General features: G+C 38.5%; 1 protein-coding gene across 1 annotated transcript in view; it reads left to right on the top strand.

Annotated features, from left to right (window-relative positions):
- Positions 1–214: 214 nt before the first annotated feature.
- IL16 (interleukin 16) overlaps positions 215–15,283 on the top strand; it is a 46,011-nt gene continuing 30,942 nt past the window's right edge. Inside the window, exons 1-3 of the mRNA XM_009582623.1 lie at positions 215–355; positions 8,428–8,481; positions 13,016–13,427. Coding sequence (XP_009580918.1) covers positions 8,432–8,481; positions 13,016–13,427 — 462 coding nt within the window. The 5' untranslated portion in view covers positions 215–355; positions 8,428–8,431. The remainder of the gene's footprint in view (positions 356–8,427; positions 8,482–13,015; positions 13,428–15,283) is intronic.

The raw sequence follows: 15,283 nt of genomic DNA, 5'->3' as shown, positions 1-15,283 counted from the left end.
CATTTCTGTTTGTGGTACAGGAAAAGGGTTACGATCTCAGTGGTTGATTCAGTGAAATAACATCTCTTTTATACACATCTGCCTAGCAAGTAGGGCGGTAGTTGGAAATACCCAATCTAAAGCATTAAAGATTTGCTGGCAAATAGCAAGGCATTTTCTGCAGAGGAAAAGTTGTTATATTGAGTAGTCACTTTGAATGCTCAGAAGTTACAGTCAAATATCCAAACACTGTGGAGTTACACTGCATTTACTATATTGTCAAGTATTTAACACACTGCGAATTGACTCTGCTGCATATTTCATATCCAAGAAAGCATGATAATAGTGGACTTAAATAAGAAGAGACTTGGCAATGGTAAGTGGTATTTTTATAGCAAATTATTTAGGCATCATACAGTCAGCTGTTTTTACATGTCAGTATGTATCATTTTCAACTGTTTTGAGAATTTGAAAGAAAAGAGTAAACAGATAAGAGGTAAAACCAGAGGTGTTTCACAAATTATGTTTTTGTCTGTCTATTCACTGTCATTGCTGTTTTGTCTTTAAATTATATGAGAAATTTGAAGTAAATTATTGTTGTTCAATTATCAGCATTATGACTTAAATCAGAGATGCTCTACATGGAAGTACCTTAATTTAGGACAATTTTAGGTTGCTGTATAATATTTCTCCTATTTCTCCTGACACATATAAAAGCCAGCAGAGTGGACCAGAGACTTTTGTGAGTTCGTAGCTTTCTTCAGTTTTGAAGGCCTCTCTAAACCCGCAATATTATAAGAGGCAGAAAAGAAATAAAATCACAAATCAAATGATTCATTACTCAAAAGTATTTTAAATCTACAAAATCTCTCTCACTGGCAATTAATCTTCATAAATAAAAGAAATGAATTAACTTCAAAACCAGATGAAAAGGAGAGGTTATGGGATTTTTTTTTGTTTGTTTGTAGCTTTTGTTAAGTCCATTTTTTTCCAGAATTTCTACTAATTTCAACTCTGCTGTGTAACTGCAGGCTATATTCTTTAAATATTTTATTTTTCTTTAAAGAAACAATGCAGAAAAATGCATTTCTCTGTGAGAACTGCACAGGGGTAGTATCTAATCCTCTGAAAACACATACACATTTCCTAACCATTTTAAAATTAAACATTAATATGATTATCTACTACAGTTTCAGAGCAAGTTCCAAGCAAGACATCCAAATGCACTACTTACTTGAATCTCTGTATGAACTAGCCTATACAGGAAATCAGTAAATTGCTCCAGAGTCTCAGCCTCAAAGGGGATACGTATTTGTTTAGTCATCTACTATAAATAACATCTGTAGACTTGAAATCTTGCCAGCATTATTAATGCGCTGTTCACTTAATAGTACCCTTTATTATGAGCCTCATTAGTAACAGATTCATACAGTATGAGCCTACAGAAAAAACATGCAGGCTAGTATAACACACACATATTGATGATATATTATCCATACTGCTAGTGTAACCTCATTTATTGTGGAGCTGGTATGCTCCGAGGTGGGCGCACACCTCCTGGCAAGCAGCCCCTTGGGAGATGCAGTCAGCGCAGAGGCTTCTAGAGCACCCCTTGCTGCTCCTTTGCAGGGGGATTGCTGTCAGGGTGGAGGTGGGGCCAAAACACTCCCTTCTTTCCCCATTGTACCTGCCTGTGGGTGTGAACGGATGACATAAAGCTGTGGGGCTGTCAAATTGCTTCAATTTATGCTGAAGGACTGACCCAACAGACTATGGCCTCTTCATCACTTTTACAGCTCTGCTATTAGGGAGCACCAGTGATGTGATCTGTTGCTTTTATTTGCCTAGTGCTGTTATAACATAATATTTATGCTGTCTATATCACAATATGACACATACTGTACATTGTAAAATAACTTGCATGCTTTATTGTATGGAATAAACTTTGTACGCGATAGATTCTGCATAATGAGTTATTGCCATCAGTACAGGAATTACAGGTTAATTTTTTCTTTTTGACAGGTCAATTAGACTGGCTAATTAGTATAACTTCTTCTGGGCTTAAAACCTGTGATTCTGTAGGAAAAAACAAAAGCCAAGATTAGGAATGCTCAGCTGAGATCTCTCAGTCACTGGCGCCAAGCTATTTAACATTAGATACTGCTCAGAAGGTGTAGGCTGATTTCAAAACATGGAAGAAAAGTCGTCTCCCAAAGACAGATCCTAGACTGTTTAGGATGCTACAGCTGACGCCAGCACTCCAGCACCATCTATCACACCTATAAGCAGGGTGTCATCAGATCTCATGAAGCACCAGAAGCACTGTGTTTTGTGTCTTACCAGGGAGCTATTTATGTGACAGATTATACTGTTTCATCCATGAGAAACCTCTAGAATAATCTAGTCTCATCTTGCTGTCAACAATAATGCTAGTGAGTAACATACGTGGTGTGCATTATGACTAAAGTTAGTGTTAAAAGTATTACAGAAGTCAAGAGCAAGAGAGCTGCCATTGGAGCTTTATACTGTTATCTTCAACACCACAAATAAAAACCATCCTCTCAGCTTCTTTCTGATTGTCACAGCCTTAGAGATAAAGTAAAGCATCAGAAATGTGGAGGGTCGTCAAGACTTGTTTAGTGCAGAGTTAAGTAGCAGCCTGTATTAAGTAGCTTTGCCTCTGCCAGGCACCAGGAACGACAAATACTCAGAAGTAGCTACTCCTAAAGCCTTGCAGTTGAAATGACAGCTGTACTTATAAATCTGGTAAAGTCATCTTATTCAGGCATAGATATCCAAGAGAAGAGATTGCATAATTCCTCATCAATCACTGACAATACTAATTAAAAAACCCAACCAAAAAAAAAAAAAAATCCAAAAAACCAAACAGCCCCCCCCCAAACAAAAAACTCCACAACACCCCCCTTAAAAAAAACAAAACCGAAACAACGAAATCAAAACAAACAAACAAAAACCCCCAAAACCAACAAACCCAGCAATCAAGACAGGACCATGCATGCTATCTGTGAAATGCTAAGGGTAACAAGTCCCTGACTTCAGTGAGACTGAGATCAGGCTGCTGTAAAAAGTAGTGCCTGTGCCAGAGTGTAAAATATAGAGCAAATTCTGCCACTGGTACTCAGAAATATATTCACTTTTTCAGTACTTCCATTCATTCATATCTGGCTGTTCAAGGTGTAAAGGAGAAGGCAGTAGCAACGAATATGACAGAATCCAACACAGACTCACAATAAAATGTAAAACCAGAGAGGTCTAAATACACCTTTTATACTGAACTCATGAAAAATACAGAGAAAATTTTCATATGATTTTTGTATGTAGAGTAATTTCATTTTTCTTTTACCCTTTCCTTTTTTTCCTGATAAATCATAGTTTTGGCAATTGATAAATCTCCTTTCATTCAACCTGAAGGGCCCCTTATGTCAGTCTACAGTTCAGGGGAATATAAATCAAAAGGAATGCAAGTCAGATGAAAAAAGAACATTATGTGACTGGAAATGTGGAAAGAAGAGGTAAAGTCATAACTTTTAAAAATATTTATTTTAAATTAGAATGACACCATACAGGGGAGCTCACATAATGTTTTTACTACTCTGGTGCTGCAATAAGTTATAAACTGTGTGTTGGTCAATGGCTTTAAAAAAAATGATGGACCTTTTCTTCAGTACCAGATATTTAGCAATTTCATAGCTGACAGAAATATTCTGCAGTGTTTCTCTAAGCCCAACATAATCACTTACACATAGTCTATATACCCAGTACAAAAATATTAAAATAACAAATGCAACCCACAACACCTGGTTAAAAAGGTACCATTCTTGCTATGCCTCATATACCACACCATGGCTACAGTCAATGCTCTTTACACTGATAATGCTGTAATTTTTCAATCACACGTTCCTAATACAATACTTACGTAGATCACATGGGCTACTTTTTCTGTAAACAAAGCATTGTATATATACAGTAACATATTCTTCATAGAGTTCCAGGATATGTTCTCAAGATGAGGTAAAAATTCTTTTTGATGGGTGTACACTTGGTATTAGACCCTCTTCCATGGAACTATATAAGCAATATTTTACAGCTTATCTTTAAGGCACTGCAACAAGTATGGACACCAGAATAATGTTAGTAATCATGCAGAGTGTGAGTGCATGTCATGCAACACAAACGCACTTCGGAAGACAAGGTCTAGGAACTTTTAACTCACAGGAAGGCAATTCACTGGAAAACAGTCTAGAAGGCTGCAGAGCTGGATACCATTATGAAAGAGTCAGGTAATAAAGTTCACAAAAGGAAGTGGATTTTTAAAAAAAGATCTGAAGAAAAAGGAGGAGATCCAAACATATGAAAGCAGCATGAAGCTGAGAGAAAGGAGGGGCAGAAGAAGAAAAGGTAAAAGTGTGTAGAAGACAGAGGATGACATCAGTACAGAGATCAATGAGAAAAGGATTCTATGGAGACTTGAAGATCAGGATATTTTTCCTAGTACAAGAACAGAACAAATCTTAGAGGCAGCGAATTTAAAACAATTACAAGGAAGTACATTTTTATGTAACACACGAAACTCATTGCCTCTGGATACTCTTGAAATCAAAAACTTAATGGGAGCCAGAAATGGATAAACTACAGTTACATTACACAGGATTCATTTCATCTGTAGAAGAAAAAAAAATTTCTTTGTGCTTCCTGGCAGAAGTTAGGTACTAAGTGACGAAAGGAATTAGAAAGAGATTTACCTAATTTGACATAATGCAATACTTATTCATTATGGGGCAGCTGTAGCTTCTGCTAAAACAAGACTATACAACCATAATGCAAAAAGCTTCAACAATTTTGGCATATGTACAAAACCTCAGAGTGCCAATCTACTCTTACCAATAAAGTACTCAGAAGAAAGCAAACTTTCTCTGTTCTTTTTTTGTACAAGGTAATCCCTTTGAAGCAATTGCTGTTAGCCATGGCTGGAGAAGGATACTGGATTAACTGTGTTTATAGGGTGACTCAACGTGCCATGTTGCTATGTTTTGACAGATGGAAGGGCAGAGTAAAAGTTGCGAAACCCAAGACAGAGATGACTAATCCAGTCCTGGTTTAGCAGCAATGAGGGGTTGGGATTGTCCTGTGCAACGTAACTGTTGTCTGGAATATGGCAAAATGTGAAAATTGTGATTGTGTTTAAGGCAAAAGTAATTCATCAGTTTGCTGAGCAATGTAAGGACAGGACAAAAACTAGAACACTCCAAACGATTGGCTTTCTTTCCTATTAATACAAGCAGTATTTGGAGTTGGGTGGAGATCAGGACTGAGGCTAAGTTCCATCATTACTTAGATTTGCTTTGCCCAGTACTAATGTTCTGTTTAAATTTATATGCTCCTTTTTGGAAAAGGTTATCACCAGTAGCAACAGGCAAAATATTTAGTACTGAATAGTCTGCATATTTGTCCTCTAGAATCCAAACCTTTGGATATGGAAAATAATTTGGGGAAAAGATGGATCAGCTCCTGTATCTGTTATGGTTCCAGACACGTCCTGATTTTAGTCAGGAAAAAGAGAAGAACTGTCATAAAAAATAAATTCAATGGCTCCTCTATTTCCTTTTCCCCACCTCCAATAGACACTAACTCCAAACGTCAGAAAAGTTCCTCCATTTTATGGTAACTAGGATCCTATCTCAGGGCAGAAGTATCACTCTACCTGTGAACGGTACTGTTTGACTTTTATTCTGAAGCAAGAGTTGCTGCCCCTTCTGCATGCTATTCCCTTTAACTGCAGATATTATTTTTATCCACTCACCTCTTGGGGTGAAATCTCTGTCCCACTAAAATCAAAGGCAAAACAGCTAACTTCAAAGTGCTCATGATTTCTGCTATCTTCTTGTTCCACACATTAATTATGCTTTAGATTTCAAGCATTTCCTTTTATTTGTTTGAACTCTCTTCGTTTTACTGCATTCTTCTTTTCCTGTCCCTCACATGAGAAGGCAGTAAAGAAATCCAGCTGATTTTCCTTATAGTACCTATTATCTCATAAACCTCTATCAATGCAGCTCCTTTCTGCAAAGGAGAGTCCACATAATTTCAATCTTTTAATACAAAATTCCAGCCTCTGATCAGTGTTCATTGCGCTTTTACTGGTACAATACCTTTGAGCTAAGTAATGAAGATTGACCACAGTATCCAATATCAAAGCATACCATTAGTGCAACATGGCAGGCGCAGCAGAGGTTCTCCCTCTCTCTCCTTTCCTTATGGCTTCTAAAAATGTGCTTTTCTATTCACTGGGCACTGAACAATTACTGTACAAGGAAGATGGAAAAAATTGCAAAAGGTTAGAGTGAAACATGAAAAAACAGCCCCTCCTTGTGATATTTATGTTTCTGCTGCTGGCCCTGGCAGAAGTCCAGATTCTGAATGAACAAAACTACCAGTGGCTTAGGGACTACAGTATTCAGCCCATAGTCAGGAAATGCAATAGCATGTGACAATGGGAAGAAATAAAAAAAATCTTTCCAACACTTTTGAACTTCCAGCTCAATCAGTTTAGATCAAAACTCAGGGGCTGTTGAGATTTTGTGTGAATGAGTTCTCTATTGCTAAACAAAAACATGTGTGTTACAATGTAAGACAGTTAAGTGGTAAACAGTATGTGGCTTTGCTTCCTCACTGATATTTCATTTTTACAGTACTAGCACTATAAAACCCCATTTTATGTACAAGACCACTGTCCTCTATTCAAATGCAGTGTGGAACAGTTTCCCAAAACACAAAATCAGCTCCCTATTTCTCCTTCTTTCCAGGAAAGCTACTTGATAACTGTTCACTACTCAGTGTCAAATCATGGTTCTTCTACAAGATTAGAATTTAAAAGAGTTGGGTAATGTTCCATGTTGATTGTCATCCAGTGATCCAGGTTAAAACTATTTCCTTTACAATATATTTCCTTCAGGGAACTAATATCCTGAAAACTTAATTGTTGGGAAAATAATGTCAAATTATTTTCTTTTTGTAAACACTTAAAATATAAATTAACCACAATTGTATTATCAGGGACAGAGTGTTTTGGGGCTCCTGTAGACACTGTACAGAGCAGAGATTTCATTTTCACTTTTTCTCCCAGTACATACATCATTCTGTGTTCACAGTACATGTTTTATCTAGAAGTCACAGGACCGCTGAACATAAGACCATATCAGTGCAATATTTTAAACCTATTTTATAATTTCTCTCTCTCTTTTATAAGTTTAGTGACAGACCAATAAAACCAGGACCTTCAAGCCACAGAACACAAAGGGCAGCAGGTGTCTAAGCACTCTCTTGTTGACCATTTCCATGACCAGACAGGGCCAGGTATAAAATTCAGGTTTCTGTTTACATTTTCCTCAAAAGTATAGGATTTATAGTTTGTGAGAATATTCCAAAGAGGCCTCACTATTTCAATAAACTAACATTAACTGTTTCTTTCTGTTATGGAACATTTTTTTTAAATTTATGAACTCCATATGTATCTTACCACACAAATTCATGGAGAGGTAGGTTTCTGCAGCAAGATTGTTATTGTCAGTGTGAGCAGAACTGACTCATTGATCTGTGTGATTGATGAAAAACAGCTAAGTGTGCCTAGGGACATGGCAGAAAGGTGGCTGCCTGCTCCCAGAATTGATGGTAGATGCAACTCAAGCAGTGTTTTGTGAGGGGAGTCACCACAATAGTAGAATAGACTATGAACCATTTACTTTGCAGCAAATGAAAGGTGTAATTGAGGCAATTTGAAATCCATGGCATAGTTCTCATTTCCTGGATGCTCTATAGAAAAAGCAACAATTTTCTGAGTCCTTGATCAGGTTGGATCACAAGGTTGCAGTCTAGCCCATAAAGGGGAGAGTGTTTAAGAATCGGTAGGTTAAAGGGACCATGCCACTTCATGGTGCACAATACAAGGGCTTGGCATTCAAAAGCAGCTTCTATTATGTTTTGCTCCTGGAGCAGAAGTGGCCTATGAAATTCTTACTAGCTTAATGTTTAAAATATCTGCTAAAAATTACGAGAAACATGCTTGCCATCTCAGCCTCCAGCAGGAAATCCTGCACTTGATTAGCACAGATTCTTGCTGGCCCCCCTCGCCTCCCCCCAAGTAGGTTTTACATGCCTGAACCCCATCAATCCTAGGACCAGAGAGCAATGGGTAAAAACAAATGACAAACTCCTTAAATGGTCTTGCCTTCTCTGGGTAGCTGGGAGCCTGCTGGAAACAGTTTCCCCAATACTGCATCCCATTGCTTTTGTTTATCTATGCTTGCTGACATTTTCTTCAATTAGGAAACAATAGCTCCGTTCCAATGTACTGAGCAGAATTACTGAAACCGAGTCACGTGACACCATGAGAGTGTGTTTTCAATTATTCACTCTGTCTTTTTTTGCCAGGCCTATGAAGAGGAACAGCCTTCTGCAGGAGTCAGGTTTGTCTGCCTCGCTGTTGTAAGTTCCTCCTTTTGAATTTTTATTTTACAATTAGGGAGTTTTTAATTTTTTAAATTTTTTAACAGTAAATTCAACTCTCCAAGAGTTTCTTACTCTTTATTAGAAAACTTCCAAACCTCTAGCTCTTCCTACTGCCTGGAAATCCTAGACATCTGCAATAGTTCAGTGCTAATAGTACTGCTCAGTAATGGATCTGACAAAGATCACAAGATCTAGATTAAAATGGGATGCAAGATATCATGCTGTTAGCACTTGGTAATGTAAAACTCATCTTGTTCTTGCTAGTAAAGAAAAGTTCTATCTTTCCTACTGTCTGGTTAACAGCAGAGCATTTGCATTCAATCTGGGAGCTACACCAAATTATTTGCATCTTGTAAATGCTCAGTTTAATATCCAACCAAAAATTTGAACCAAATGGGCACAGCTCAAATCATGTATTTTGTTTGCAGAAGACAGACTGAGTTAGGGCTTTTTAGACTTAAAGCTGGAAAAATAAAGCTGGGGGGGTGAGGAGGGAGGAACAGAGAAGGAACATTTGGTTTGCATTACAAACCACAGACAACTTCCATCAGGCGTGCTGGAGGTATAAGAATGGCAAGAGAAAATGACAAGCAGTGAGTGCACTGGAGGAAAAGATGAATGGTTTGGAGAACTAACTTTGAAGTAATTGTCCATGCCACCAATACCTTGAATTAAATTTGGTGGAAGATGGCAATGAATCATAAAGCTTCTCTGGCACTTATGATATTGTTTTCTGTGTAAAATATTTTCATTGGAAAACGTATAGACTATGTTTTGGTACCTCCTATGTTTCTGTCACTTACGCAACCCTGAATCAGCAGCTCTGGAAAGGATGTCGCCTTAGTTAAGACTTGGGCTGTGATCTAATACTTAGAGCAAGAGCAAGTATTTAACTGGAATTCTTCAGGTCTACTGGGTTTATTTTCACCTCAGCCACTGGCTTGCTTTGAGATACTAGGTAAGTCATTCAGGGTTAAACTTGGTCTTTGAGCTGATGGAGCTCTGGTGGGGGTCGGGGAGGGGGAAATAGCTGATGCAGCAGGGCAAGAGATGTTCTCTCTGCATAAGCTAAAATTCCTCAGGAGCATTGCAGGGGGGTGGGATGGCAGAATGTACTTAAAATGTTTCCTTCACTGTTTTAACAGGTGCTTCTGTGTGCTCCCTGCATCCCAGGTGCTTAGCATAGACAGAGAGGCACCTCTTAGAGCATTTAGTACCAATGGCAGTGCTCCCTCTTAAGCTTAGCAGCTTCAGGCAGAGTGAGAAAGGGCTCCTGCATCACTCCATCCTTCATTCTAGCATGCCAGTCTCTAGAGGGCTGCATTTTGACCATTAAGCTATCAAGTCCTCTGCTTACCCATGGGCTAAATAGCTCTTTTTAAACTCTTTCTCTTTGGGGAAGCAAGAGTGCAGTTAATGTTTGTACAACATTGAAATCCTTGAATGAAAAGTGCTATTTCTTCTAATTTTCCCCCATAGGCAAGATTGTTTAGGTCTGAACGTGCTCGTTTCTGACATTCTTATTGCTAGTGTCTAATAGCGATTGCTAGAATCACAGAAGGAGCAACAATCTCTATTGCACACTTTCAAGTGGTGTGCATTCCACACACCTTCAGCAAGTTAGCTCTGTTGCTTCCTACCCAGGTGCTGAGGGGAGGTACTTGCAGAAGTTCCCTTCATCCTAGCCATCCTATTGCTTTTTCAACTCCACATTCTGGTCTAATGGGCCAGATTGCATTTTTACCTACCTTCAGACATACAGAAAAAGCAACATCAAGCTTTGCAAGATTAATTTCCTAATACACTGGGGATGCTAACAGGGATTTCCCAACTCAAAAATTGCAATTAGGTACATATGTATTATGGTAGACTAAAGCTTTAGGCTTACCAAAACAACAAAAAGTGTCTTTTTAAAAACAAAAAAACCAAAATCTCCAAACCTTGAAAGTCTTTACGTATTAGTAGTAGGGATAACTGTCAGTCAGCTTTTAACTAAAGTAATCAACAAAAAAGCATTAAAAAAATTGCAAACTTGTGATGCTGAATTATACCACCAACAACTACTTATTTCTGCTCTCAAAATTATTGTTCTAATATAATTCATAGCACTTTTCATCTCTGCACTTCAAAATAAATAGAGGTTCTGAAAAGTAGCTTCTCTCAATAGTGCAGTAAGGGAGATTAATCCTAGCGAAATAAGACCCCATATCAACCACAAAGTCTATGTGTTAAAGCTGAGCTCCATCTATGTCATATCTTTCCCCATTCCCTCCGGCCTCTGTGTCCTTACGCATAGGCTTAGATGTCCTTTTATTCAGCATGTGCTCTGCATCACAGGAAGGGAGCAGGGCTGTGCTATTGGGCAGTCATCCATCCACACCATGGCTGCATTCAGCCATGGTTGCAAACCTTGTTATTCATAAGAAGAGAGGCTACTCTGAAAAAAGAAGAACATTCTGTGTACTGAAGGGAATGGAGAATATGCTTGTTCAGTTTGACCCTGAAAGATTCCCTCATGCCAGTGTGGGGGAGGCTGGGAGCCCAGTGACTTCAGTTCCAATGTTCCTATCCAGTGGGGTCAGACTCTCCCACAGGAGCAGAGAGGATCCCAAAGACACACAGGAGAGGGACAGAAAACACACCAGCATTGTGGAACTTGATACATTCTCTGGATACTTTCAAACTTAAACTTTGCCCTGGGATAGTGTCCTGCTAGGAAATCCGATGAGTTCCAATACTCAGGGCACAAGTTTCTGAAGTGTTAGCGATTTGTTTTGGAAAGAGACATCAGGGAGCAGAGCAATATTAGGACTGGTATAATGGAAAATAAGTTATGATGGAAGGCTGTAGGAGCGTTACCTATCAAAAATGCCAGAAAGGACTGCACAAATAAACATCTTTCTCCCTGGGAGATGAAGGGACCTCTTTGCTGCTCCTGAAAAATCTATGTGTAATTTTTTTTTCTTTTACAAATCCAAACAAGTTCACGCTGAATTGTCTATTTCTCCAGCAATGCCATATAGTTCCTTTAGACAGGTACTCAATAGTGTTTATAATCTGTTTTGGTTTTTCCTGGTTATTTGTATGAGAGAGAAAAAAAAAGAAAAATAATCCTGCAGATTTATTATAAGGCTGGCTTGGATTTATTATAGGAATCTGGCTTGGTTAGAACCTGCAGGCCTGTATTTATTGTTGTGGTTGTAAGAAGCTTTAGAAAATCTGCCTTCTTCTACTTCTATATCACCAGTGGCATTTCAGGTACAAAGTGCATACATACCTACCTAATTCTGCATAGAAGCATGGGAAAAAAAAGCAAAACAAACACAACAACCCCATTTAGAGCACAATGTACAAACTTTTTCTCTCAATAGTATAACTTAAGAAGTGCTTTTCAAATTACAATGATTTTCAGTTTTGTGTATAACACCTATAGCGTCTTTGGTTTATGCAAATCCTTTGGTTTCAAGAGGCATTTTCTCTAGAATGGCAGCACACAGTATCAATTAGGTACTGTGAAGAGAATGGAAAAGTTTGTGTAATAAATATGATAATACAAGTTAAGTGAGAAAGTCAAAGTAATTAATTTAGACTTCCTCTTGTTGAATTTTCAGCACTAACATATACCTACCAAAATATTTCCAGAAAACTTTTTCTGAGAGAAAAAGGAAACGTTCTAACAAAGCTCCCCTTTGTTATTGTAACATGCTCATTACTTTACTCATTTTACAAAAGCTCCAACTTTTGCCACATTTTGATTGTATAGCATTTCTTCCATTTTCTCTTAATTTTGTATGCTGAATCATATGCTGAAACAAACCACTTCTGCAATGGGACACTTTTTGATTGATGTATTGGAGCTGTATTCCTTTATAAAGTTCAATCCCTAATCAGATATTCACATCTTAAGTGCTTCACTGGATCTCTCTGTTACTGTTAAATGCACGGTCTTAAGTGAGTTCTGGTCTGCAAAGGTAGGAGTTTTATAGCAGCCTGACATTCCTTACTCTCTCATGGCTAAGATCTACTTTTGCTAAACCACTTACAAATCAGATGTGCCAGGCGGAGAACTTAACCTCGACAATTTGATTAATCTTCTTTGAATTATAGTGGTTTCATGAATCAAATTTCAGAAGTAGCTTCCTCTTTCCAAATAATGTTAGGAGAATAGAATAATGCTTTTAAAGTATCTTCCTTTTCAATTTGGGAATTTCAACATGCAAATTCAGCAGAAGCCCAAAGGAAGCAGCACAATGGAAGCATCAAAAACATTTATTAAAAGCACTCCATTGTGCTTGGGGAACATGGGAAGAGAATGAAAAGGTGAAGGAGAATTTAGTAGAGCACTGCACAGAAACAGAATTAGCAAGTCATGAGATATCACGTGGCTGTTAGCAGACTGAAAGGCTCTGTTGATTCGATTTATTCATTAGGGCTTTTCAGTTGTGTAGGTTATTAACTGGGAGAAAGTGGGGTATATTACAACTTACTTTTTATATTTCCTTTCCTGGAGGATATTTAGCACCAGAGAAGCTGAGAAAGTTATTGAAAGTATCATGCTGCATAAATGGGAGAATGATAGGAAAAAGAGCAGCACCACTAGCTCTCTGAAGATGGATCGAAAAAGCAATGCTGGGAACAGGAAGTCAAGAAAGTTTCGGTCCATTTCAAGATCACTTATACTTTGCAATGCCAAAACCAGTGACGATGGGTCAAGTCCTGATGAGAAATGCCCTGATCCCTTTGAGATCTCTACCAGTTGGGGTCAAGAGGATTTTGACTGCTGTCCTAGAACACAACTGCCATGCACATCAGAGACAGAAGACAGCCCACCTGTTCCTCCGCGTGTGATCACCAGCATGGTCCAGTCCAAAGCTGCAGCAAATGAGAACTGCAACAACATGAGAAGAAAGTTACTCACCAAGGTAGGCAACTCAATGCAGTATATTGTAACATTTCCTACTACACTAGTTCCTAAATAGATTAATTCATATTTCTCAGGAACACGGGATTCTACCTGGTTTTTTCAGAGCCTATGAGCCTGCAGTGTTCCTGCTCTGTATAAACAGCATGAAAATGTATTAGCTTCCCTGCTGTGCTGTTGCACTCTGCTGATTGACATTCTGCTGAAATCTCTGACCACTAGGCCACTCTCAGTGTATTCAGACTAGCACACCTGGTGCTTTCTACCTGCAATATAGTATTCAGCTCAAAATATAAAACTGTCATTATAGCAAAGTGCATTTGTAAAGTGTGATACCATGAGATCCTACAAGCTATGCAAGTATGAATTATATTAATACTATAAAAGACACAGGAGATTCAGCAGGCAGATATTCTTTCTCTCTGATTCAGGAAGGAGGTAGTGATGGCTCTAAAACCACCAGAGATGTCACTTTTTCCTAGAGATGTAAAACTCTTAACAGCCTTATAATACAACATTATTCTTTGACTGAGATGTAACTATGTTAACCCCAATGATCTGAACAATTTTTCCGTCTGAGCAATATATTTTAGATGCCTTTAGAAAGTTCCTTTTCAGTGACATATCCTGATTTTTCCACTTTCTCTCTGCCTGTTGGTATGATGTGTAAAAGGGACCTCACTGCAAGTATGACATGTCTTTTAATACAGTTTGTATCATCCTGGCACCTCCCTTATTATATGCCTTCTACCTGTGCAAATAGGGGTTTATGTGAAAGAACTGATTCTTTCACCTAAAATATTTCTTTCTTATATATTCTATTTTACTTTACATACCTTCAATAGAAATTGGCTAAAACTAGACCTCTACATCTAAACACAGAGTGGCACAGTGGTACTGAAAATCAGAATCTCCCTGTCCTCCTTGAGTTTCTTGCTAATGATTCACAGCATGCAGCCCAATATTACAAAGACTGCAGCAGCACTGAGTTCTGGATGTGAGGTGTTTCAGGCCCTGGCAAAATCCCAGCATGAGGACAAAAACAAGCCAACTTTCTATTACATTCTGATAGAAAACATAAATAGGTGAGACTGACCCAAGTCCCAAAATACACTCAGTCACCTGCAAAACCATATCACCTCCTCCCTTTTGGAAATAGTCCATATGTACTCTGTTGATTTCCTTCTGTGAGTGCAGAAGGAGCTGGCCTCTGTGGAGTCCCCTCTTCTCTTTTAACAAAGCTGAAGCACTTTCTTAGGTGTGTGTCAGCTGCCACAGTCTACTTGCTTGCATACCTCCAAAATATGCAGGGCTCCAATAACTGTTGTGATCCACACACATATGAAACTACTCAGTATATTATTGCAGACTGTGGGTTTAGATCATTTGCTTTTATAGCTGGCAAGCAGCTCAAATAGGGATCTGGGGAACAGAGTAAGTCTCATAACTAATGCCATCGCACAGATAAAATATAACTGCTAAGGGTATAAATCCACTCTTAGGCTGGAGTGTTGGTGTCACTGAACAGGATGGATCAGGAGCTTGGATGGATGGTGACATAAATTAGTCAGCAACCCAGTCCCTTACAGAAGCTTTTGGGTTGCTTAGTGCCATTGTAGACAATAGGTAAATTAAATTCCCCCTCCAGAGCTCTCATAGGAATATAAACCTCTTCAGATGCTACTTGCTAACCTTCCGTACCTTTCAGTCATGGATCAGTGAGTGATTCTAAAAAGTCTTATCTTAGCATGCTAGATAGGATGAACTTTGGTAACAGCTACGCTGACCTTATCCTTACTGTTGCTGAGGCTTTGCGCTATATTATGAAAGTAGTGATCTCTATCTTCCATATGGCAC

Source organism: Fulmarus glacialis, unplaced genomic scaffold, assembly GCF_000690835.1.
Source record: "Fulmarus glacialis isolate BGI_N327 unplaced genomic scaffold, ASM69083v1 scaffold41337, whole genome shotgun sequence".
In the NCBI taxonomy this organism is placed as follows: Eukaryota; Metazoa; Chordata; class Aves; order Procellariiformes; family Procellariidae; genus Fulmarus; species Fulmarus glacialis.
This window is presented reverse-complemented; position numbering and strand designations above follow the sequence as displayed.